This window comes from Coffea arabica, chromosome 9c (genome assembly GCF_036785885.1).
Source record: "Coffea arabica cultivar ET-39 chromosome 9c, Coffea Arabica ET-39 HiFi, whole genome shotgun sequence".
In the NCBI taxonomy this organism is placed as follows: domain Eukaryota; kingdom Viridiplantae; phylum Streptophyta; class Magnoliopsida; order Gentianales; family Rubiaceae; genus Coffea; species Coffea arabica.
The window spans coordinates 30,812,606-30,837,032 of NC_092326.1; the positions used below are offsets into that span (position 1 = coordinate 30,812,606).

Here is a 24,427-nt window from a genome sequence, read left to right on the forward strand (position 1 = left end):
TTGTACTGTTTCCCCACTACAATGTACGGCTAATTTTTTTCCAGATTTGGCCATTTGCATGAGGTATAAATAAATCAAAAAATTTGTCTTGGTTTGATTATTATAGTGTGAATGTGGTCCCTTATGTCTGATGATAGTTGCCGATTGACTATAAATTTGTGGTGAGAGTGATTAATAAACAATAATACTTGGTACATTTTGCCGGCCATATGTATCTGGCCATGTGTATGGAAAAAGTGAAAGTGGTCCTTGTTTGGTAGTTTTGTGTGGGTCAACAATTTGTTGTGCTGAAATGATGAAGCATTTTTTTTTCCTTAAGAGTCTGATCTATATTATTTTCTTTAACCAGAAACGGGCAGCACATTTATTACATTAAGATGTCACCATGGAGGCCTCATTTCATATACTCCTGATCCCCATTACGAAGGTGGAGATTTGTGTGTGTTTGACTATGTTGAGAGTATAGGTCTAAGTGTTTTCGAAGTGGATAGATTAACTGAGAGTGCTGGTGTATATGGTCATAAGGTGTACTATGGTTGGGAAAATAACACCTTTAGGAGGATAGACAGCAGTAGGGAGTTAAATGGTTATGTTAAGGGGGAGGTTGGACCAACTAAGGAAGTTAACTTATATCTTGAAGTATCTTTTCATGAAATTCTAGTGCAACAACTTGGTTATGATCCGTATGAGGTAGATGAGACAGAAAATGAACTCCAAAATGGTGATGGTAACAATAATATTAGGGATGAAGGTCAAGGAAGGTGTGCTGCTAATAATTGTGATAATGATTCTGACGCAAGTGATGAGACTTTTTTTTCAGCTATTGATTCAGATTATGAAATAGGTGATGATGATGATGATGGTATATTTCATGATAATGTTGACAAAAATGCTGAATGGTTGGGAGTAGAAAATCACAGGAAAGAAAATGTGGTTCCTGATCCTTTGAATGAAGCAGAGGTGGTTCCTGATTCTGATGAAACAGAACAGGTTCCTAATTCTGAATCTGATTTTGAAAGCATTCATGAGTCTGATGATGAAGAGTCTAAATTGAGGTCTCGTAGTTTTGATCCTAAGCATATTGACAATCCAAAATTAGAGCTGTATATGTCCTTTACAAGTCTGAAACTTTTCAAGACTGCTGTACATAATTATAGTGTGAAACAAGGCAGGCCTTGTAAGTTTGTGAAACAAGATAGAGTGAGGGTGAGGGCTAGATGCAGAAATAGTGAATGTAATTGGGTTATATATGCTAGAAAATTAAGTGGGGATGGAACTATTCAAATAAGAACATTTGAAGATAATCACACATGTGGTTTTACATATGATAACCCTCTTGTGCATTCTGGATGGGTAGCTAAGAAGTACTGTGAAGAGTTTAGGTGTAATCCTAAATTAGATTTGGAGCATTTTAGGAAGACAGTAATGAAAGAAAATAGGTGCTCCTTCACAAAAAATCAAACATATAGGACAAGGAGAAAAGCAATGAAAATTGTTCAGGGCAATGAAAAGGACCAGTACAGCAAATTAGGAGTTTATATGCATGAAATTCTAAGATCCAACCCTGGTAGCACTGTTATAATGAAAACTGTTGATGGCTTTAGAGACTCAAAAACAGGGAAAGGCGGATTTGAGAGGCTGTACATTTGTTTTGCTGGAGTGAAGCATGTTTCCTAACTGGATGTAGGCAATTTATTGGAGTAGATGGTACTTTTTTGAAAGGATCAGTAGGAGGAGTTTTGCTAGCAGCTGTTGGAGTTGATGCTAATAATGGCATTTTTCCAATAGCATATGCTGCAGCAGAGGGTGAAAGTAAGGACTCATGGTGCTGGTTCTTCAAACTATTGAAAGAAGATTTGAAGATTGAAAAGGATTATGAGTGGACAATAATGAGTGACAAACAAAAAGGTCTAATTGAAGCATGTGATATGATTTTTCCAAATGCAGCCCACAGTTTTTGTGTGAAACACTTGCACAATAACTTTTCATCTGCTAGTTTCAAAGGAGAAGGTTTGAGGAGAGCGTTATGGACTGTTGCCAAAGCAACAACACTAGCTCAATTCATTAGCAGAATGGAAGCAATAGCTCAAATTGATATAGAAGCAGCCAGGTGGTTTGATGGCAAACCACCAAGTCAATGGAGCAGAGCTTATTTTAGCACTCATCCTAAATGTGCTATGTTATTGAATAATATCTGTGAGTGCTTCAACAGCAAAATTCTTCATGCTAGGGAGAAGCCAATAATTGAAATGTTTGAAGCAATACGGTTGTACATGATGCAGAGAATGCAAAAAAATAGGGATCTGGCCAAAGAGAAGTGGCAGACTTATCCTTATTGCCCCAAAATTCTTCACATTATGCAGAAAAATGTAGATAGAGCACCTGACTGTTTTCCATTCAAGTCAAATGATGATCTTTATGAAGTCAGTTGCCCATATGGTGACCAATATGCAGTGAACATCAAGGAGCAAACATGCTTTTGCAGAAAATGGGAATTAACAGGTATTCCCTGTCCCCATGCCATTGCTGCATTGTGGATGGCTAAAAAGGATCCTCTGCTATATGTTTCAAAATGGTATACAGTGGAGACATATATGAAGTGCTATGAAGGATCAGTGTGTCCCATGAATGGAGAAAGTGAATGGGGGCTTACTGATGTTGGTGAAGGTCCTTTACCACCCTTATATGGGAGAGCACCTGGAAGGCCTAAGAAGCTGAGAAGGAGAAGTGCAGAGGAGGTTCAACAAGCCAAGGAAAAAACTAAGAAGAAGGTGACAAGAGTGGGACAGATTAACAAGTGTAGATACTGTCATCAAAGGGGACATAATATGAGGTCCTGCAAGCTTCTCAAAGATGCTCAAGATCCTGCAGTTGCAGAAACTGATATTAGTTCAAGCCAAGTTGCTGCTTCTACCAACAATCCAGCTAGCCAAGATGGAAAAAAAGTTGTAAGTTGTTTTGATGACTTGTTACAGCTATCTTTGATATTTGTTATATAAATGACATGTTTTCCTTTTAAACTGTAGGGAACAAAGAAAACCAAGAAGCCTGCTGCTGAGTCTTCAAATAAAAGGGTAGAAAAACCTGCTACATCTTTTGATTTTTCTGTCTTTATGCAATTTGATTTTTGCTACCTCACTGTTTTGTGCAGAAGAGACATAGACATACAAGAAGAGTTGCAGCTGCAGTTTGTAATGATGATTCAAACATTGAACATCAACAGGATGCTGAGCCACTGGTTGAGATTGACATAACATCCTCTGCCCCAGATCAAGTAGACCAGGATATGTTCGAAGTGTTTGGGCTGCCAAGGTCTCAAGTGAAATATAGCACCAAGGAACCCAGAACACAAACTAAAGAACAAGTACATGTGGGATTCAGGATTAGAGATGTTCATATGCATGTTGCTGCTGCTGGCAAGGCAGATTTAAGTGTTCCTAGTTCATCTAGATCGAAGGGAAAGGAGAAACTACTGTGATAGGAGAAACAACATGCTGAATTTTCTTCAAGCCAAGCTGCTTTTGTTCAAGCCAAGTTGCTGCTTTTGTAATTAGTGAATGACTTTTGTTGTTTCAACTTTTGCTTTGCCTAGTAATTATGGAAGTGCAAGCTGTAATGTGATAGCTGGCTTTATTTCATTTATGGACCCATGTTCAACAACAGTCATGTAGTTTGCTTTATTTCATTGAGAATGCACTTTAATTGTATTGAAGTTATGATATACATATATGGCAGCTGTTTTCATCTTCATCTGTTTGTACAGCTGTTCCAACTTGGTTTATCAGTACATGTGGGACAATCTTGGTTTATCAGCTTAGTTGCCAGTTTGGTTTATTTGCATTTGTTTTCCAGCGTGGTTTATTTGCATTTGTTTGTATTATCAGTACATGTGGGACATCAGTTCATGGCCATTTTATATTTATGATATGAACAACACTTTGACAAGGACCATTTTCTTACACTCAACGCATAGCTTTACAAACAAAATAAATTACAGAGTTCATAAATTGCATTTTTGCAAGATACATTTCCCTTCCTAAATCCCACCTTTTACATAAATTGCAGAGTTCATTTGGAACCTTTGTACAAACAAAATAAGTCCCTTTCTATACCCTGCAATTGGATATTACTTCATAGGAAAAAATGCAACTCTCGTTCCAACAAAGAAACACAGCCAGCTTCAAAATGTTCTTTCTTCTGCAATTTTACCAAAATCACTCCAGTGTTAGCAGCAACTTGCCTCCCTTTACTTTTTCCTCGCCTTTACTGCTCCAACTCAGTACTAGCAAAACCACCAAAAGCACAATTATTATAATAAAAAATTTCTCCCTCTTACGCATTCTTTCAACTTGTTCTTCCATTTTGTTAGTCTTTTTCAGCAAACCAGGAATGAGAACTCTCCCTCTTGGACAAATTGGCTCATCAACCCATTCAAAGTACCTGCATCTCTCGGGTCTCTACCATAACAATAATGACATTTCTCAGAAATTAGTTAGCTAAATTAACACATTGAAGGACCAACATTTTTAGACAAATATTTCTTACCGGCCACAGAGAGCAACCAAGAAATCTTCTTCCCGAATTCTCGCCGCGCCAACAGGTGCTCATTTTTGTTCTTAACCCACACTTGCAGAATGGAGTTGATGAACCACTGGAGACTTCAGAACTTCTGCTCCTCATTTAGGCAAAAATAAGAGCACAGGGAGCTCCACTGCCAGATGCTCTGAGGATGAATGTTTAAAGCTGCAAAGATTGGCAAGAAAATTTTGGGGTTGAAGGGCAGAGGGAAAAAGGACAACAATGGAGCTTTTTGTCCGTCCGTTGCATTTTGTTCCTTTAAAGTTAGCTCCATTCGGTTTTACCCATTTTTTGTTGGGTAAAACCGTTGGTTGTAACGGTCAATTGGATATTTCCCGTCAATTGTCCTTAATTGGTCAAAATTACGGAACATTGAGGATGAAATGTGTTTGGGGTTAAACATTGAGGATGAAATTGGTCAACCCTCCAAACTTTGAGGATGAAAAGTGCATTTTTCCCTTCCTGAAAATTACACCAAACTCGTAACCTCACTTAGCTTAGGTTACATACAGATTATTTCCTGAAAATTTCAGCCAAACTCGTATCCAGTAAGTCTAGCTGTCCTTCTTTGTTGTTTTTAATATACTCAAATTTTCTCAAACAAAATTTTTCTCTTCTGTCCTTCCTTTTTTCCCGTATAAATATGTGTTGTGTGAAGGAATTTGTGCATTATTTGTTGGTTTTTTTTTTTATTTCGCTGGATAAACAACAGGGTTCATGATTTTGGAGTTGGATTACTGGTAAAGAAAAGGGAAAAGGGGGGAAAAGATCGACTGGAAGACATTAAAAAACTTGCATGCAAGGTACAATTTACCCAGTTTTCAACGTGGTTATTAGACGCTCATGTGTTTTGAAGGATAGAATCTACAGGTCTTTTTTCGCTGCTTATATGTCAAGCAAATATTTAAAAGTTGATAAGATGCTTTACATGTACTAGGTTGCGGTTCAAGTCATCAAGGGAGTAAGTGGGAAATCACTCTTGATTCTGTTTATTTGAAAAAAGGAATACTACTTGTGACCTCTTTTTGTTTTTTCATAATGTTAAAAATGCAAAAGACTTCCATTTCGCTTTACGAAAGAATTTAGTATATGTTCAGATCATGATGCAAAAATGAGCCTTCATCTTAACAACTAGGAACAGTGCTAATATTTGAAAATTGTACTGCAAGATGGGTATACTAGAGAGAAATCACTGTCTTTGACATACAAATTTGAGTGACAAATACTTATTTTTATGAGGATGTGATGGATCGACTCTTTCTTTTTTTTTTTTTGAGGGAAATGCATTGATTTCAAACCTTTGTTTTGATTTCCCTTTTGCGATATTCTCTTTTACATGGAAGCCATTTGAGGGACTGGGCACCAGTGCGGCTGCATTGTGTATAATTTGGTCCAGTTATTGTACATATTTAAATTTTTCGATATACAATTATATTATAATGTGAAATATTTTATCCATGTACACTACATTTTTCACGAGTTCAACAATGCAATGTGATTTTGTAAACCAATTAATATAACAAGTATAACAATCAGACTGAATCGCATAGAAACAAAACCGCACCAGCACTCATTCCACCATTTGTGTATCCATGGACTCAATGTTCTCACTTGGGCTCTTAGTGATTAGTTTTTGTTTATAGCCAGTATATGTAATCATGTATCTGTTAGTTGTTCCTATACCTTGTTTCATCATGTTCGATGGTTGGTTTATAATCTATTATTCATTTCATATGGCAATTCCAGACCTAGGAATGTGTTAGATGAACACTCCTAATCAATGACGACAGAAATCTGGTACATTACTTGAAAGGAAAATTTTCTGTGAATAAACTGTTTTATGAACTGCAAACATGCAATTTGGTTCTGTTCTTCTCTCTGTTGCTAGCTAATCTGGTTGACATGGTATTCTGCACACTTGTTTTCACTTTGTACCAGGAAACAAGATGGATACTTCTCAATGTTGATTTGGTTGATGATCATGGAGAAGGACCGTCGTATATTTCTCTTCTTCATGAACAGTAATATTGGCTTTATGACATGTCAACAGCTGCAAACTTTCGTAATGTCAAAATGTCTACATGCGATAGAATTAGTGATCTTCCTAGCAGTATAATAGAAAGCATTTTAATGTGGTTGCCAACACGAGACGCTGCAAGAACTGGCATCTTATCAAGGAAATGGAGGTATAATTGGTCCAGAATCCCGCAGCTGGTACTTGATGATAAGATTTTCAATAAAATTTTAACAAATCATGCATTACCTAGGCAAAAGTTTGCAGAAATTCTATTTCAGATTCTGTCACTACACCAAGGACCCATATCCAAGTTTCGTTGTTCTTTAACTGGCCTTAAAGATTGTCGTGACATTGACAGCTTGATAGTGCTTCTGTCCAGGAGTGGGGTTCAGGAGTTTACCCTCAATCTTTGGCTGAATGAATACCACAGAATGCCATTGGCATTTTTTTCCTGTCTAGAGCTCAGGCATTTGAACCTTCGGGGTTGTTTGATTAAACCCCCCACCAATTTCCAAGGTTTTGGCCATCTGATTAGCCTGAAACTCTGTCAAGTGAATATTGCAGAGGATGTACTGGGAATTTTGATGTCCAGTTCCCTGCTACTGGAGCAGTTGACCGTTGTAGAGATCCCGGCCATCTTGAACTCCCTTGAGCTCATAGCGCCCAAGTTAAAATCTGTTTTCTTCAAAAGCTCTGTAAAATCTATCTTATTCAAGAATACCCCGGTTCTTGCAAGGGTTTCGCTTGTTCCTAGAAACCAAGACATGGACGGAAAATTTCATGTGGGGGGAGCAACTTCATGATCTCCTGAGTCTTGAGAATCTGCATTTGCACTATGCGTACTTCAAGGTAAAAAGAAGGTGCTCCTTTGCTTTGGATTCAAGATTGTGAGGTAATTGTATATATCTTCACTATGGGTGTTTATTGCTTTGCTTTAAAGTCTCTAGATGCAGGTGGAATCCCTGCAAAGATTACAACTACACTAATCCACCTTAAAGTTGTTAAGCTAGAATATTTATGCTTTGAAGAGGTGAATGAGATTGCTGTTCTTCTGTGTTTACTGAGAAGCTCTCCCAACTTAGAAGAGTTAGAAATTCTGGTCAGTAATTGATGCTTTTCCGCCATATTATACTTGATGCAGTTGGATCTGGGGCCTCTCCAGTTGACGTTCCATCCACTTCCATCCAGTTGTGTAAACTTGTACAATCTCAATGTAAACTAATATATTTTTGGTTTATTTGTTAGTTTTGCACCAATTCAGTTCTAATTCACATTTATGCAAACCAATTTACACTGACATCCTATCAGTTTATATAGCTGGATAGAACTGGAACTGGAGAAGCTCCATTTCCGATGAAATTAACATTTATAGCTCTATATAAATGATCTTCCTCTCCATCTTAGGTATACAAGGTTGACGAGTACGCTGAAGGTCAAGCTTCAAATTTTCTGGATGTGCAGGAATATTCTCAACTGACTTTAAATCAACTTCGGCAAGTGAAGCTGCAAAACATTTCTGTAACAAGATCTGAGATGGAAATCATTAAGCTTTTACTGAAAAAGTCCTCAATTCTGGAGAAAATGTTGATCAAGCAAGCCCCCATGAAAGAAAACATCAAAAACAAAGTAACAGAAATTGGGATCTTGAAACAAGTGACAAGGTTTCACAGGTCTTCACCTAGGGCAGCAGTCATATATGAAGATCCAATCATTAGTTAATCCAAAGCAAGTCAGTCAGAGAAGAGGGTTCAAGGTTTGGAGTTAATAATTAGTACCCAAATAAGTCATTTCTTAAGTTAATTATATAATTGGTATTTTCAAAACTTTTTTTTTTTTTTTATTCTGCAAGACTGTGTTACTGTATTCTTGGTAAATAATACAGTAATTAATTTGGGTTCTCTCTTCGTCCTGGATTATGTTGGTAATTTTTTTTAGTTGAAATTATATTGAGTAAAAAGTAAGTATTTGAACCCGTTCCTTGAGAAGCCATGTGCTTCTTGGCTACATTTTTACCATGCAACCATGGTTCGAAGTCTCGGCCGAGACCGAGACGACTCGGCCGAGTCGTCACCGTCTCGGTCCCTACCGATACGATATCGTGACGAAACGATACCGAGATACTTGACTCGCCGAGAAATCGGCCGAGACGTCACCACGACGGATTGACTCGGCCGAGTCACACCGAGTCACTCCGAGTTATCTCGAGTCAAGATGAGAAATTAGCCGAGTTACACCGTGACGGATTGACTCGACCATTTCTTTTGCTATTTTTTATTATTTTTGTTTATCATTCTTTTTTATATTATTAACAATTTTTAGAATATTAAATACTTTAAAATTTGCATCTCACCGAGACCGCGACCGATATGCCGAGACCGATGTGAAACGTTCCGGGCCGCGACCGTGACCGCGACCACGACTTTGAACCATGCATGCAACTGAAAGCAGAAGGCAAGTCCACCTGCATACCAACCTTTGTTTCAGGGAACCGGTGATAGAGTTGACAAACAAGGTTTCTTTTTCTTTGGTGGTAGACCAGGTTTCTTGACTGCAAGCAGAAAAAGAAACGACGAAAGTGTATTTGCCTCGGCCTTCCATGGTGCTCCGTCAATGTTGTATCTTCTGGGAGTGGTTATATGATTTCTATGTCCTTGGAGTGCAATCCTGTGATCCGTGGACAGACAAGGACACAGGATATCGATGTGATGGTGAAGCTTCTTGAATATTATTTACCCTAATGTCTCTTACGCAAAAACAATCATGGATTTGTCCAATAAGCTTTAGATTCTAAGTATATTCTATGAATAGTTCTCTGAGAATGCATCATGGAAGCAAAGTCAATGATTTAATCATATCTATGAAAACATATCTTCCTAATTATACGAGGGTTGATTTTTTTGGTTAAACATGGTGCAAATTTGATTTTTTATTTTTTGTTAAACAAAGAAAGACCAATGTTAGCAACAAGGGAATATTGAAGAAGCTGAAAATTTTTTACAAACAGCACCAGTTATGCAACTGTGATGACAATCGGGCAAGTTTGGTAGTCTGAGTTAAGCTTAGAAGATGAAGCATTTAGCTGCGGTGATCTGAAGCTCAATTTCTTTCTAGAGGTCACTTTTGGAACGCCAAAACTTCTATGTTGGCGGTGAAAGATGAGCCTTTCTATTACAAGAAAACCGCTAGCTTCTAGAAAGAGAATGAAAATTTGTGAGACGAAGGAAAGGGCCATGCACAAGGCAACTTTTCACCATAGTGGAGCTCCTGAACCCAGAAATGCGAAGATTCATGTAATCTTATCAATTTCGCAGCCACATTCCTTTACTAATTTGCTGGTCCTAGATCTTGCTTTGTTGACTAAAGGCTTGGTTGTCTAATTGCTTTGCAAAAAGATCAAAAGTCGCTTCAACAGCATGGTTCAAAGTCGCAGTCATGGTTCGAACCGTTCCACATTAGTTTTGACATACCAGTCGGGTTTTGACAAGATGCAGATTTTTGAAATATTTAATATTCTAAAAAAAAGTAAAAAAAATAATAAACAAAAATAATAAAAAATTAGCAAAAATAATAAAAATTCGAGTTGATTTGGGATGACTCTGCCGTTTCTATCCGTCTCAGAGATGTCTCGGCCGAATTCTTGATGATTCTATCAAGTTATCAGTGATTCACTATCTCGGAGTTATCTCGTCCTAGTATCGGATTGGAAAACTTCGTTCCGGTGACGACTCGACCGAGTCTTTGAATCATATGACAGTTGCACATTTAGAACCTTAAAGCTGATGGTTCTTCTCTTAGAATTCCAAGCTACTTTGGAGGAGAGGATTTCATTGAGACAGATTGGGAAAAATATGCTTGTTGGTTTCTCCTCCTTTCTAGAGTATAAGACAAGTACGGAAGCACAAGTAACAGCTCTTCTTAAGAGGATTAAGCTGTGCTTAGATGGGAATCTTCATCAAGTGACTGTTGAATTGATTCTAAGTTAATGATTCATATGGGTTTTGTGTCTTGCAACGGTACCAGGGAAAATTGAGAGCACCATGTGGAAGTGGAAGTGGAACTTCAAACGCTTTACACATCACATGGAAAGTCCTTTGTCTTTAAACACGTTTCTTAAACAGGCAAATTGGTAGCTAATTTGTAAGTTAATGGAGCTAGTTCTTCAAGAACAAGTAAGGTGCACAATAACTTAGATTTGACAAATGATTTTGGGGCCTTATTGGATTGGACACTTTGCATGTCGTGTACATCCGCATTGTATAACACTTAGAAAGCTCTATATCGCTTTCTTTTGCATCTTTTCATTAAATATCAGTAAAACGGATAGAATCCTAATCCTAATTTCTATCAAAACAAGTGACTTTCGTTTCTTTTCTTTATTCTTTTAAAGGGTCATCAAATAATTTTGAGATTTTTTTTCTTTACGCATGATCTTTGTATTTTCTACTAAAATACTCCAACAGTTTAAGAATTGTAGCAGCACCGCACTCTTCTATCTGCCAAAAGTTGATGTCAACTTGTTTTGCAACCCGGTACTGTTTCATCCTGTCAAGTTGCATTGCGACATCTCCTTGTGTGGATAAAGTTGGGGAAGAACCCCACCCATGTAGTATTAATGTAGAGTTGTTGAAGTGCCAACCCTACCTTTAACGCACCTATTATTGTTTGATTATCGTCTTACCATATCATGCATCCAACCTAGGCCCATGCCCTGAAGGTCAATATCTCTTTCCAGCTCCCCACATGCCTGCTTAAACTCCAAGCCATAACAATACATACAAAAATGATGAACCCCATTTGTCAGATGTAATGAGACCCTGGATGGCAACTTCCATATTGGTTTTGAGATGGCATCAAACATACCAGTTGCAAGTGAATAGATGTCAAACAGGGCACAATGAACCGTCCCACAAAACCACCAGCCTTTGGATTGGTGGTCACCACCTAACTTGACCTTGCCTCCCACCAAAATGCCACATTTAATTGGTTTATTTCAAAAAAAGATTCAAACGGGTGTGTTGTGCACTCGTTTGGCCTTTGGATTGGTGGCCACCACCTAGCTTGACCTTGCCTCCCACCAAAATGCCACATTTAATTGGTTTATTTCAAAAAAAGATTCAAACGGGTGTGTTGTGCACTCGTTTGGTCCGATGGTGGTTTAGTCCCCTCCAAGTTATTCCTGAACCTCCTTAGATTCGCTTCCTCCCCTTAGTATAAAATAAATTAGGTTATATAACTGTTGTCATCTTCGAAAAAAAAAAAAAAAAAAAAAAAAAAAAAACTGTCCCAAAAGTTTGCAAGGGAAATTTATCATTGATCTTTTTTCTGGAGCTTGTCAAGGCATAACCATAAGATACATGCAGAATATAACTAGCATACTTGCTGTATTGCAGGAAAATTCGAGAGTCGGTTTATTGGCTGCTTGAAAACTAGGCTTAGGATACCTGAAAAAGAGCGGTGCTCATAATGATTTGGCATACATACTTTTAAGTACCCAGAAAGGCGAGCACGTTCAAATGTTGGAAACGATCAGCATCCATAAAATGGAGAACATATTTGATTCTTCAATCTAAAATGGGTATAAAATGAGAAGAAATAGTGGATCGTAAACACGGTTGCTGTTTAAGAGGATCACATATTAGCATAATTACATTAAATATAAGTTTTATACAAAATACTAACTGAGAAGACAGTTCTTCCTACTGAAATATATGGTGGAGTATATGCTATATGCTACAACATTACAGAATGAGATTAACGTCTTAATTACTTTCAATCAATCTAGTAATTGAGAGATCCAACTGATGTCATCCTGGTAATCGCATTCCTGGGCTCTTGTAGGCTTGCATAGTCATCACAGCTTCCATTTGGTAGCCTTGAGTTGGGAGCTGAGTTGAGAAGCTCGAGACCTCGTTTGCCCATGTGCTGCACCTCTTGTGGTGAGAGTATTTTAATGCACCACACACTGTTAACGAACTCCCTGCAGTGTTTGTCAGAATCAATTAAAAGGCCACACTTTCATGGGGATGTAAAAATTAAAAATAAATAAATAAATAAAGACGACCAAAAAGGAATTGTGTAATATGGCAAGCAAATGTAGACCACCTCATAAGGATATTAACAATTGGAAAGGAAAGTAAACGAACAATAGACTATTTCATTGCATTTTTCTTTGGGTTTGCTTTTCCCTCTCTTTTCTGCCCCTTCAACCTTAAGAGCAAAGAAAAATACCGTAAAAGCCTCGACATGAATTGAGTACAGTGTGCTGCTTTACAACAAAAGAAGCTTGATAAAGCACATAGCAATAAGCTGTCATGCATCATGTACTCAAGTGATGCACAAACACCACAGACGCAAGCAAATTGGTGTTTGAAGATAATAGATAGGTAAAAATCTATGACAGAAGAAAATAAAGATACTCACGGCCAAGGATCATCACCAAGGAGAAGGACATCATTCTCTCGGTCAACGAACACAAGCTGCCAGCCTGATCTCAAAGGGTCCTCCAAAAGGCCCTCAAGGCCAAATAGTCGAGCAAGCTCAATGCGCAACTCATGGTAGCTGCTGAATTTGCTGATGTCTAATGACCTCCCAAAGGACCCTGACTTGTAAACCTATTAAAAGCGCAACTAACATATGAAAAAAGGCAGGAAAGACATTATGGGAGTGCTTTGTTAAATAGTAAGACAACCAAATTCTCATGAGGATTCATGTGTCATCTGGAGTTACCATAGTTGTCACCAGCAAAAGTGTCATTACCAAGGCAACTTACCTTAACAAAAGTTCTGGTAGCGGGGTTTCCCTGCCCAATATTGTCAGGAGACCGCAGAAAACCAGATTCCTGAATACAACTTGAAGGTGTCATTTCTGGATTCTGTTGAAACTTGGTCCCCGTAGTACCAGCATAATTGGAAGAAGGAAAAGGTATCGTAGTACACCCACCATCACTAACTACTCCCCTAAGGTTTGACATCCCGTTCTGGATAAGAAGTGATGAAGAATCTATGTTTACTCCGAACAAAAGGCTATTCTGGGGATCATTGGTCCCTTCTTGGTCTATGGAGCACTCCCTACCAGGAAATGGTGGCAAAGAAACTGAATTTTGAGATATACTGTTGTTAGGTGGTCCCATTTCCTCCATTAAAGGTGATATACATTGTGACACACCCAAAGGAAGGATAGGATCAATTGCCACTCGTTTTGGTGGCCAACCACTAGGAGATAACAAGGAGCTGGATCTAGGCACACTGAGAAGATGGGAAGCTTCATCCTGGGGCACAGAACCCAACAGACTCTGCAGTGGAGACAGAATAGAGCTGGTCACAGAATTACCATTAGAGTCCGAAAAGCTCTGCTGGTGCATGGGAGAGATAGCTTGGATCGAATGTGACTGGACCTGAGAGCTTGAAGTCAACTGAGGCAGGACAGTTGCAACACTTGAAACCTGCTGATGATCATTTACTTGCTGTTGCTGTTGAGGAAGAGGTTGCTGCTGCTGCTGTCGTTGCTGTAAATTACTAAAAGAATTCTGATGATGCAATTGTTGCTGAATTAGCAGTGATGGAGCTTGAGTTTGTGATTGTGCTGGGGACTGGCTTCCTGGAAGGCCTTGTAAAAAGGTAGGCTCAGGCTGAGACTGCTGCAACGTTTGAGGTTGCACTAAACTAGTTGGTCTGTTAGCAATGCCTTGGGTTTGATGAAACTGTAGAAGAGAAGATAAGGCCTGCTTGGATGGGCCTACAGCCCTCATCTCCTGAAGAGCAGCAGCAGCCATAGCTTGGTAAAGGTCTGTTTGCATGCCAAGAATTGGAGCATCTACCCTTGGCTGCATCCAAGGTGCCACTCCAATTCCCTGATAGTTAAGACAATGTAATGCACGCTCCCCAACATCTCCACGGAACCACATTAGTGGAGAATTGATTCCCATTTCATCATCCTTCATCCCTGAGGCCGCCAAAAGATAAAAGGTTATAGCCATATTGCATGATATGACATGAGCTCTAGGCTCTAAGGCTTGATATGACACATAGCAAAACAAATATGCATGGCAAAATAAGAAAATCTCCTCCCTACCCTGTAAATCACACCATGAGAGAGAGAGAGAGTATAAGAATCTAATAAACCATAGGTACTGCAAAATATACCATTGAAGGAAGGCAGCCCCAGTGGCCATGGTCTCTTGAGTCTTAATGGGAATGGTGATGGATACATCGGAAATGTTGTCAAAGGTTCAATTTCCCACAGAGACACTCTTGGTTGCCTCTCTCCAGCAGTCGATTCATCCCAGCCAACCTACACAAATGAAGTTAAAGCTCCTCAAACCAGTATCCAGTAATTTAATTGATTGCTTACACCAGAGCTGTCATTTCAAAGTGTTTGATCATTTTCATGTTGGTATATGTGCATACCTTCACTGATCGCCAATATGAATTTGGCCACCGAACTGGATCCAAGTCACTTATGCCAGTAATTGTGCCCATGTAGCTGAATTTAAAGATTAACATATTCAAAATCTTAAAACTAGAAAATGTACAGAACTTTTCCAGGTTAAGGGAAGTAAAAAGAATTTAGATACCAAGAATGGTGATGAAATTGATGCCTATTATATCAATTGCAATTTCTCTTTTACATGCTTGCACATTTTGAGTATAATTTGCTGAAATGTCCATATAAGTGACTAAAGAATGAAAACTTGAAAATGTGAAGCTAAAACAAGGAAGAAGGATTTTTTATAACACTTCAAGTTAAATTGTTTCCTTACACAGCAAAGGGTAAATGAATAAATAGCAACAGACAACTAAACTAAAAAACAGCAGAAGCAGGCAACTTACCGCCGAACACTAGATTCTTCTGTCTCGAACAGCATCCTGAAGCGCATGCCAACAGAGACTCTAGTGTGGTAGACTGCCTTTACATACTTGGCCAGTGGTATGACAAACTCTGATGGACTAGCCCTGAATTTATAGTTCAATAAGAAAAGACACAAGTCGATATGAAAGGTCGAATTTAATTACAGTATGGCAAACTTTGATGGGATAGTCGACATACCTTGGATTGTAAAATATGGTGAAACGGCTATTAGTTGCTGCAGCATGAGCAGCAGCTGCAAGAAGCCCCAAGTGCATGCTGTCACTTGATAAAACTGAAGAAGGCATCACAGTCTGTGGCCGATTAGCACGTCGAATACCTAAAAGTAACTGGTTCTTCTCATTCCTGATGCATTGCAAACGAGTCAAAATACATGCTTGGGTTATAGTGTGAATATTATTTTGCATGTCAAAGAATTAGTTAGGTAGGCAAGAGAAACAGATGAAACGTTAAGGTTAAAAAAGTTTAGCAGACAACTGAATCTTCACAAGTTCTATCAGTCAGGCAAAAACAAAAGCCTCTGCATAAAGAACAAGGTTGTCAGACATCTTTAGGAGAAAGTTATAGGACTGTTTTTTAAGTTTCTTCCTTTATGATTATATTCACATACCCCTCCTGTTCCTCTTAACTCCAAACTTTGCATGCTAAAATTAACTGCTGCATCCTGATCATTGTAGTAACAACCAAATAAAGTATGTGGTTGCTGACAACGTCATCCCTGTTTCTGGCATTCTGCGAAATTTCCTTATTCTTGTTATGCCAAGTTCCATGACATAGATGATAGATGATCAGTTAGTTAAACAATCTCATGAAATCAAATCCTTGCATTTCTTTTCTTTACAAGAATTGAATAATATAATTCATACATCTCATAGGAATGATGGAAAATGGATAAAAGTATGAACATATTGATGACTCGACCACCTACCATATGAAAAGGACTGAATCCCCTGCAACAAGCCGTTTTGCACTTACAAATACACTCCAACCTGTAGTGAGAAGATGCCTCTTTGGCTGGCCTGTGATAAGAATAAACCATTAGTCCTGGTAGTCATCATTTTGCCAATTTATGACACATTCTACGTAATTAATTCAGAAGTCACAGTTTTCATGTAACAATTTTTCTTCTATGCGGTACAAGTGGATTTGACGAACGTGAATATCAATGGCTAATACTAGCTACCATGTAGACCTTGCTATAAACTTCAAAATTACCAGATAAAGCAAAAGTTAGAATAGAAAAGGGGGAAGGTGTTTGAAGACCCATGGTGAGGTATCTAACAAAAAGCAATAATTTTTCAAGTGGTCAGAATTCATAATTTCCATAATTATTCTGGCTAATTAGAAAAGTAAATTTTTTTTCTGGCCACATGCGAATGCAATGCATGATTTGCAAGAGTCATGAGTTTTTTTTCTTGAAAGTTATTAAATCACAGGTTCATGACTGGAAGATTCAATGTCAGAACCCTTCTTTGTTGAGATGACTCAATCAAAAGAAGCCTGAGATGTTGTATACTATCACCATCCTCAAGCTTTTAAGATTATAAGAACACAACTACCAAGTGATGTTACTCCTTGTTGTTACTTGAAGTTAAGGCCTATGTCCTCCAACATAAAGCAGAAGCAAAAGCTTAAGTGTGCAGAGACAAATTGATCGGACCAACATGTCAAGTTTGCCTGGAAGGTGAAATTTTTTTCATGGAAAAAATGAAAGAAAAAACCTAGATTACTTTAGTGATCATGTAATTTTAACTACAGGGCAGCGGCAGTAGCATTATATTTTCTAATCTATCCAGTACCAACAAAAAACCCAAAATCCCAACAAAAATCGCCCTGCCCTCTTGCCTCTCATGATCAAAATTGTAATAGTCCTCACCTCGGAAAATATGCCTGAATTTCCATTCATTATCATGCAGATCTCTTGCAATCAACTCTTGGGCTGGAGGTTGCTGGGAGAAATCCTGCAAGTTGGTATCAAACCATCAGATGCGTACTGCATACATGCACAGGACAGAAGGCTCAAAGCTAGATGGCCACTTCATAGGTATTTATAAAAGTGTTTACCAACGGAGGGAAAACTTTTTCAGCTGCACGGCGAGGAACTGAAAAACCACCATGAGTGCTTGTATCACTTGCAGTCAATGTTTTGCAGAAGTAATTTGTTGGCTGTTTGCTGGGAGAACCCAAATCTGCAGGAAGGTAGGAAGCCTCCTTTTGCTCTTGCTGCATGAAGGCCAATTGCCATTCGAATAAAAGTTGAAAGGACAGTAAGGAGATAGAGAATCAGAAAGAAAGAGAATCAGAACTTCTTCATCAAATCAGAGTTGACATACAGGACTCAGGGGTTGCAAGGTCATTTGAGCATAGACCTCATCTGTCTCCACATCGGCCTAAAGTCAACGCAACAATGTTCATTAGAACCAGTCCTTCGTCTGCTCAATTGAAAACAAGGCAGAGAAAAAAACTCACATGCATAGTGACATTGTGAAGTTGACAGATTAATTGTGGTGGTAAGCTTGGGTAATTAGGTATATGAGCGTCAACTTCCTTGTTGGTTGAGGCAGCGACCTACACAATATGTATCAATAATAAGATGATAACATGGTTCATAAATTTATAATTAGGTAGAAACATTCAGCTTTGGAACTCAAGGACTAAAATGTTAGAGCAAATAGCAAACTGTCAAACTCAGACATAAGAAACAAGTAGACGCCTAAGCATGTTGACGGACTAAAAGGATAAAAGGCAAAAAAAGCAGCAAAATTTCGCCCAGCCAAACAGGAAAAACTTAAGGAATTATTTTGACAAGAAAAACAATTAACAAGCAATCAACCTTCTCAAATATTTTGACAAACTTTTCCATGCTCAATGTTCAAAGAGGAGAACTAGGAAACTCAAATTCTTGATAGCCTAAATAGTTTCCATGAGACACAGAGAAATAAAATTGACTCAAAAGCAAATGAACACAAGCAGCTACTTATTGTATGCTGAAATTAGCCATGAAATGACATAGCCCTATCTTAAGAGAGAGAGAGAGAGAGAGGGAGGCTGAATCTGGAAGACGCACAGAGAAAGTTCCCTAACCTAGAACTGTGAAGAAGGGCTTTCTGTATACATGAATTTTTTAGCCCAAAAAGTACATCACTTCAAGTAGCGACCTGGAAATCAAGGGACATGTAAAAACAAGAAACTGACCTGCTCGCTATGACCTTGAGGAAAATATACCACGCGGCTCCCAATAGCAGGTAGGGAAACAAGAGGACCAGCACATGCATGCCAAAGTTCAGAATTCAGGCACCTCCTTTCCCCTGCAGTTTCAATTTTCATCAAGACGATAGAGGCATAAAATCCTTTCAGTAGGAGGGTATTCTTAACCAATGCTTAAATCTTATGCAATCACAAGCTAAAAGACAACTTATCAAGGAGGATAGACACGCTAATCGTCCCTCACTGATACTCTAAAACGAAAAAGAGGGCAGATGAACTCCAAAACTCAACCGTACCACCAAATTTAAACTCGAGAACATTATTTCTTGTAGGTGGATATGAGATTCCTTGATGGAAAACTTGATTGGAGTATCAGCTAAACTCAAGAATCTAACTACATAGTTCACATCTTAGATACAGAACCAAAAAGTGTTATGTCAAAAGAGGAAAGCAATTAAAACAGGCACAGAAACCAACCAACAAACTCAATCAACAATGAAAAAGCAAATTAAAGCAGATTCACCTTCAGGAGGTTGCTGGGTGAAACCAGCAGGAGAGAGCCTCATTTCTGTAGTTTCAACAAGAAATTCTGAAGCCACAATAGCTAATCCAAATCACTCACCAGAAAGTTCCTTAACCCCACACCAGAGTATTGCACTTACTGCACTAGACGTTCTTTCAGTGACCACCTTTTACTGCAACCCCCGGTAAGTCCTCCACTTTGCCTCCTCCAAACACACAAAAATCTCCATGCAGGGAATATACAGACACAGCCCCCTCACCACCACTACCACCACCACCACCTACCGACCACCTTTTTTAGGAAGGATTCAAGAGATAACACTTCATAGATGATAATTGATCAAAAATGTGCTTTTTGTGCCTCTCAAAAATCTTCAACCAAAACCAGTTCCACTATAAAAGACGATAGATTTAAGCTTCATCAGTTCTTGAATTTCCTCACCCAGCATACCCAAAAGCGCCCATATGCAATCAGGAGCTTCATATGTATCAACTTGTCAACGACCACATTCCATCCAACTCCAGGCTCCCAATTTCCCCAAAAAATCCAACCTTTTCAGCCAAAACAACCAAAACTCACGAAAACTAAAAAGCCAAAAGCTTTGCCGAGTTCACAGATCTCAGTTAAAGGAGAGCAAAAACATCAAAATTTAACCACAACCAGCAAAATTCCTCAGGGAGCTTAAGAGAACCAAAACCCACCTCAAGAGAAGACCTTAGAGAAAATCCCAGATCTTATTTTCGCTAAATTCAGTGAATTCAGCTCATAAGCAAGCATATTGTGCAAATTCCATGGAAGCTCAACCACATGAGTGACAGACACTTCAATGTCAAATCTCAGCTTTCCACTCACATGCACTTTTGGCAATTAAAGGTTATACTTACTCATGTATCCAGTAGAGAATATTGTACACTAATGGTTGATTTAGAAAGCTGTGGCTTTGCTTTGAGGTGCCAGGAATGAATGATAATGCAGCAGGTAGGAGTTTGAGTGAGGGTACTAAGATGGTACTGAGTTGGCTCTGCTTCACTACTTTGTGCCTTTTTCAAGTCTCTAGACTCTCTACGCTACAGCGTATGCAGTATAAGTATGTTGTGTTATCATATATCCATCTTTCAAGTGGGCAAATCCTGTATCTGCCACTAGTGCGTTGCAATTTTGTGTTGTATGTTTTGGATTTTACAGCAAATATCTAATACTACTTCTTTAGTAAATTTTAGGGATAATTTCACGAAGCTCCCCTGAGGTTTCTAATTATTTCACTGGCCTCCCTCTAATTTTTAAAATTACATTAACCTCTCTTGAGGTTAATTATTTTGTAATATTTAGACCCAATGATAATTGAAAAATGATATTAGGAGAGAGAAAATAATATGATTTCATTATTACCCCTTATCTACTATATTATTTAATTAATTTAACACCAACCCACACATTAAACAAAAAACACTAAAACTTGTTATTTATCGCTAGGGAAAAAATCATATATAGTATCAAAAAATAGTATATCATTTTATAGTTTTCACTTAATATAAGATTCAAATTATTTTTTTCAATTCAAAGCCTATTGTCAAATACGATTAATAATAAATAATTAAAAAATTTGCAAATATTACAATGAACAAACTTTAACATCACAAATATTCTTGTCAACATATTAAGGTTTGTTTCTGGAATTTTTATGGTATTAAAGTACACTCTTTGTAATATTTTGATTACAAATTTTTTTTTTTATTATTTGTTGTTGATTTTGTTTGACAATTGATTTGTAACTAAAAAAAGTAATTTGGATCTTACATTAAGTGAAATACGTAAAATGATTATACTATTTTTAATGTCATATGTGATTTAATCCCTAATACAGCAAAATTTAGTATTTTATTTAGTATTTGGGTTGGTATTAGATTAAAAAAGCAATTTAGTAAATGAGGGGGCAACGGTTGTTTTTCAAATTACCCCTAAATTTTATATACACAAATAATATATATATACACTATCATAATTAAATATGTGATACATATACAAAATTTAAGTTTCAAATTTAAATTTAATATCAGACCAACTAATCCAAATCTAAAGTGTGTCAGTGTGTGTGTAGATATATATATATAGTAATTGTATATAAGATTAACCCATATTTTATTTTGCAAGAGGCTAAATTCAAAACTATCAATAATGATGTACGAGCCATTGAGGTATCAAAGGCCAATGTAGTAAGGCTTTTGGTTCGAATGATAGCTGATTCTAACCTTAGAAGACCATTTAAAAATAGGTTATCAATAGGAGACGCGGAATATCATAGACGGGTCTGAATTTAGCCTTTCCTTCTTTAATAGTAGCATATAATACTAAAGAATACGTGGGAATGGATTAACTTTTCTTTTTTCTTAAACTATTTGCGGAAAAACAATTAATGAATCAAAGGTGCCGAATTATTGTGACGAGCATGAATCTAGCTCTTTCCTTCTTTAATATTATAGGATACCGAAAGAATTAGTTAAGTACAATAGAGCACCTCCATTTAATTTACACATTATCTAATATTTAGGCATAACTATGGATTTCCCTTTGTACTTAGGGGTGAATTTCAGTTTACCCCCGTAGTTAAGGTTTAGTTTTAATTAATCCCTCATCCTCGCAAAATCTACAAATTACCTCTTAATAACTAAATGTTAAAGTTATCGGTTAACTTTTTGTGTGTGAGGATTGCAAAATGAAAATCATCACTCTAGATACCTTTGCCAATTTTATCTTTGCCGCGTCAAATGCTTTCATTTTTCTTCTTTCATGTTTTTTTATTTTTACTGGCAATTTCTTTTCACACTTAAATATATGTTGCTTCTTTCTTGTGAATAACATTTAATCATCATAAATTAGCTTGAGAAATTAAATGCATATATTTAGCAACTATGTAATTTCTATATTTATGAACAATTCATTATTCTACGTTAATTGTTAATAAAACTAGAAATTAAATACTTAGTAAAATTTTTTACTTTCATTTTTTTGCATTTTTCTTCTTTCTTTCTTCTTTATCTTTTTTACCAAGTTATTTTTGTGAATAAAAGAGTACATTCTTATTTTGTTATAGAATGTATTTAATAATCATAAATTAAGATAAAAAATTAATACGTATGCTTCTAGTAAAAATTACTCATCAAATTTCTACTTATTTATCACTTCTTATTTACTATCATACATTAGTAAAATCAATTTATGTAATTCCACTTTTTTTTTACAACTAATGCTCAGCGAGAAATTAATAATTATTTTAGACAAAAAAATCTTATGATGCATCAACTGCAACTAAAAATGAAAATGACAAAAGCTACGCTAAAATTTAGAGCATAACTTATACCAAATTTAAAGGAAATCAAAACTTTAATTTGAATGTTTACATATTTAGAGAAAATGAAAACATTGATGGCACTAAAAAATGAAATAGAAAAGGGGTAAAGAATAAAAGAAAAAAAAAATTGAAAGCGAAACTTAAATGGAAACACATATTATAGCGGCAGATATCGTCCGGATACATTAGTTGACTGCTGGTCAACTATTTAAATGTTTGACGGCATTAGTCATCACAAGATATTTTGTACAGAGTAGATAGTGAAAATCATCACTAAACTATCTAAAATGGCACAGTCTAATCGCCAAACTTTTTTTTTTTTTTTTTGCCAAAAAGGTCACCCCGGTCCTTAAACTGGGGTTTTTTAGTCATGTCAACCAATTTAGTTGATGAACCAACCGGATAAAAGCATATTTGACCTGCTATTATAAGTTTTCAAAGGCAAAAATATCCTAGATTACAAGTCATTTCTAGTTGATTTAGCAGAAAATGACCTAAAAGGCTCATTTAAAGGATTTGGGTGACTTTTTTGCCGAAAAAAGTTTGGTGACTAGATCGTGCTATTTTAGATAATTTAATGATCGTTTTAGCTATTTGCTCCTTTGTATATTTTGTGAAGAATAAGCTATAAGAATGGTCACCAAACTATTTAGAATGATAAGGTCTAATCACCATTTTTTTTTTTTTTATCAAAGAGGTCATTCAACTCCTTAAAAAATGATTTTTGGGTCATTCTCTACTAAATCAATCGGAAATTACCTGCATTTTAGGATATTTTTGCCCTTGAAAACTTATAATAGCAAGTCCAATGTTCTTTTTTTCGGTTAGTTTACTCGCTAAATTCACTATATGACTCAAAAGGCCCATTTTAAGGAGTTTAGAGATCTTTTTGGCAAAAAAAAAAAAAAAAGTTGAATGACCAAATTATGCCATTTTAGACAATCTATTGACCATATTTGCTATTTACTCTTCTGTGATTATAATTGTGGGGGCACTATATAATTAAGCTTAATATTCATATGCACAGACTTTTAGCCATACCTCTCCAAGTTCAGATGTAATTTTTAATTTAATATCATAGTTTTAAAAAATTAACAGTTTTTTTAATTAACTGTTGAACCCCTCTTTTCAATCTCAATGAATAGTTAATAGTTTAACAAACCAATACTGCAATTCTAACAATGTATAATAAACCTTTTATTAAAAGGAAATTGCTCAAAATGTTTCTTACATTTCAATAAATGAATTTTTTTTGTCCTTCATTTTTAAAATGGTAACTTTACGTTCTTACAAAAGCAAGTCAATAAAATTTAATTCCAATTTAGATTTTCGACAACTTTTTAGCCCGATCCATTTTGTAACTTATACATATTTTTTCTTTTAGGGACAAAAAAGCTAGATTACAATTATAGTTAAATAAATAACTCAATCCATGTTCATTTTTGCCTTTAAAAAAATGAGATTTGTTCTAAATATATTATTTTTTTCTAAAAAGGTGGGATCTGACTCAATTCATATTCATTTTTACCTCTAAAAAAGTGGAATCTGACCTTGTTTATTTTAGGCTAAAAAGCAATCGAAAATCTAAATAGGGATTAAATTTTGTTGAATTGAATTTGTAAGAAATATAATGTTAATATTTTAAAAGTGAAGGATAAAAAAATTTATTTAAAAAATGAGAAAAATATTTTGAACGATTTTCCCTTTATTAAGTGCATGGTTATACAAACCCATATTGCACTTCTAAAAATGTATACAAACCACATATAAGTAGTATACGTGCGCAATGCAATGCCCAATAAAATGCTTGCATGTATTTGTAAAAGTAGATGGATGTTTCCCTATCCATATATTTCTATGTTTTGTCTGCAATCAACTGTGGCACCAT

At 36.6% G+C, this 24,427-nt stretch overlaps 3 protein-coding genes across 4 annotated transcripts; 2 read left to right on the top strand and 1 right to left on the bottom strand.

The window, feature by feature from the left end:
• Nucleotides 1-6,618: 6,618 nt before the first annotated feature.
• LOC140014171 (F-box/FBD/LRR-repeat protein At1g13570-like) lies at nucleotides 6,619-7,398 on the top strand. Its single transcript, XM_072064584.1, has one exon. It carries the CDS (start codon nucleotides 6,619-6,621, stop codon nucleotides 7,396-7,398), a length of 780 nt encoding a protein of 259 aa, XP_071920685.1.
• A 110-nt stretch (nucleotides 7,399-7,508) lies between these two features.
• On the top strand, nucleotides 7,509-8,314 carry LOC113707751 (F-box/FBD/LRR-repeat protein At1g13570-like). The gene is made up of 2 exons (XM_027230064.2): nucleotides 7,509-7,694; nucleotides 8,000-8,314. Exons 1-2 carry the CDS (start codon nucleotides 7,509-7,511, stop codon nucleotides 8,312-8,314), a joined length of 501 nt encoding a protein of 166 aa, XP_027085865.2.
• Nucleotides 8,315-12,207: 3,893 nt separating this feature from the next.
• On the bottom strand, nucleotides 12,208-20,308 carry LOC113708653 (auxin response factor 6-like). 2 transcript variants are annotated; one of them, XM_027231206.2, is made up of 15 exons: nucleotides 19,191-20,308; nucleotides 18,656-18,768; nucleotides 17,930-18,028; nucleotides 17,794-17,850; nucleotides 17,525-17,683; nucleotides 17,337-17,421; nucleotides 16,389-16,479; nucleotides 15,641-15,805; nucleotides 15,424-15,546; nucleotides 15,001-15,076; nucleotides 14,737-14,884; nucleotides 13,989-14,536; nucleotides 13,365-13,886; nucleotides 13,016-13,206; nucleotides 12,208-12,572 (listed from the first exon to the last, which is right to left on the bottom strand). In XM_027231206.2, exons 1-15 carry the CDS (start codon nucleotides 19,231-19,233, stop codon nucleotides 12,374-12,376), a joined length of 2,619 nt encoding a protein of 872 aa, XP_027087007.1. In that variant the 5' UTR covers nucleotides 19,234-20,308; the 3' UTR covers nucleotides 12,208-12,373. The 2 variants fall into 2 exon arrangements, with proteins under 2 accessions (XP_027087007.1, XP_027087006.1); XM_027231205.2 differs by having other exon boundaries at nucleotides 13,365-14,536.
• Between the last annotated feature and the right edge of the window lie 4,119 nt (nucleotides 20,309-24,427).

Coding starts and splice junctions, on each gene's coding strand:
- LOC140014171 (XM_072064584.1), top strand. CDS start 6,619: ATGTCAACAGCTGCAAACTTTCGTAATGTCAAAATGTCTACATGCGAT.
- LOC113707751 (XM_027230064.2), top strand. CDS start 7,509: ATGGGTGTTTATTGCTTTGCTTTAAAGTCTCTAGATGCAGGTGGAATC. Junction 7,695..7,999: donor TAGAAGAGTTAGAAATTCTG/GTCAGTAATTGA, acceptor TCTCCATCTTAG/GTATACAAGGTTGACGAGTA.
- LOC113708653 (XM_027231205.2), bottom strand. CDS start 19,233: ATGAGGCTCTCTCCTGCTGGTTTCACCCAGCAACCTCCTGAAG. Junction 15,806..16,388: donor GATTCAGTCCTTTTCATATG/GTAGGTGGTCGA, acceptor GCAATGCATCAG/GAATGAGAAGAACCAGTTAC. Junction 14,885..15,000: donor CATATTGGCGATCAGTGAAG/GTATGCACATAT, acceptor TCATTTGTGTAG/GTTGGCTGGGATGAATCGAC.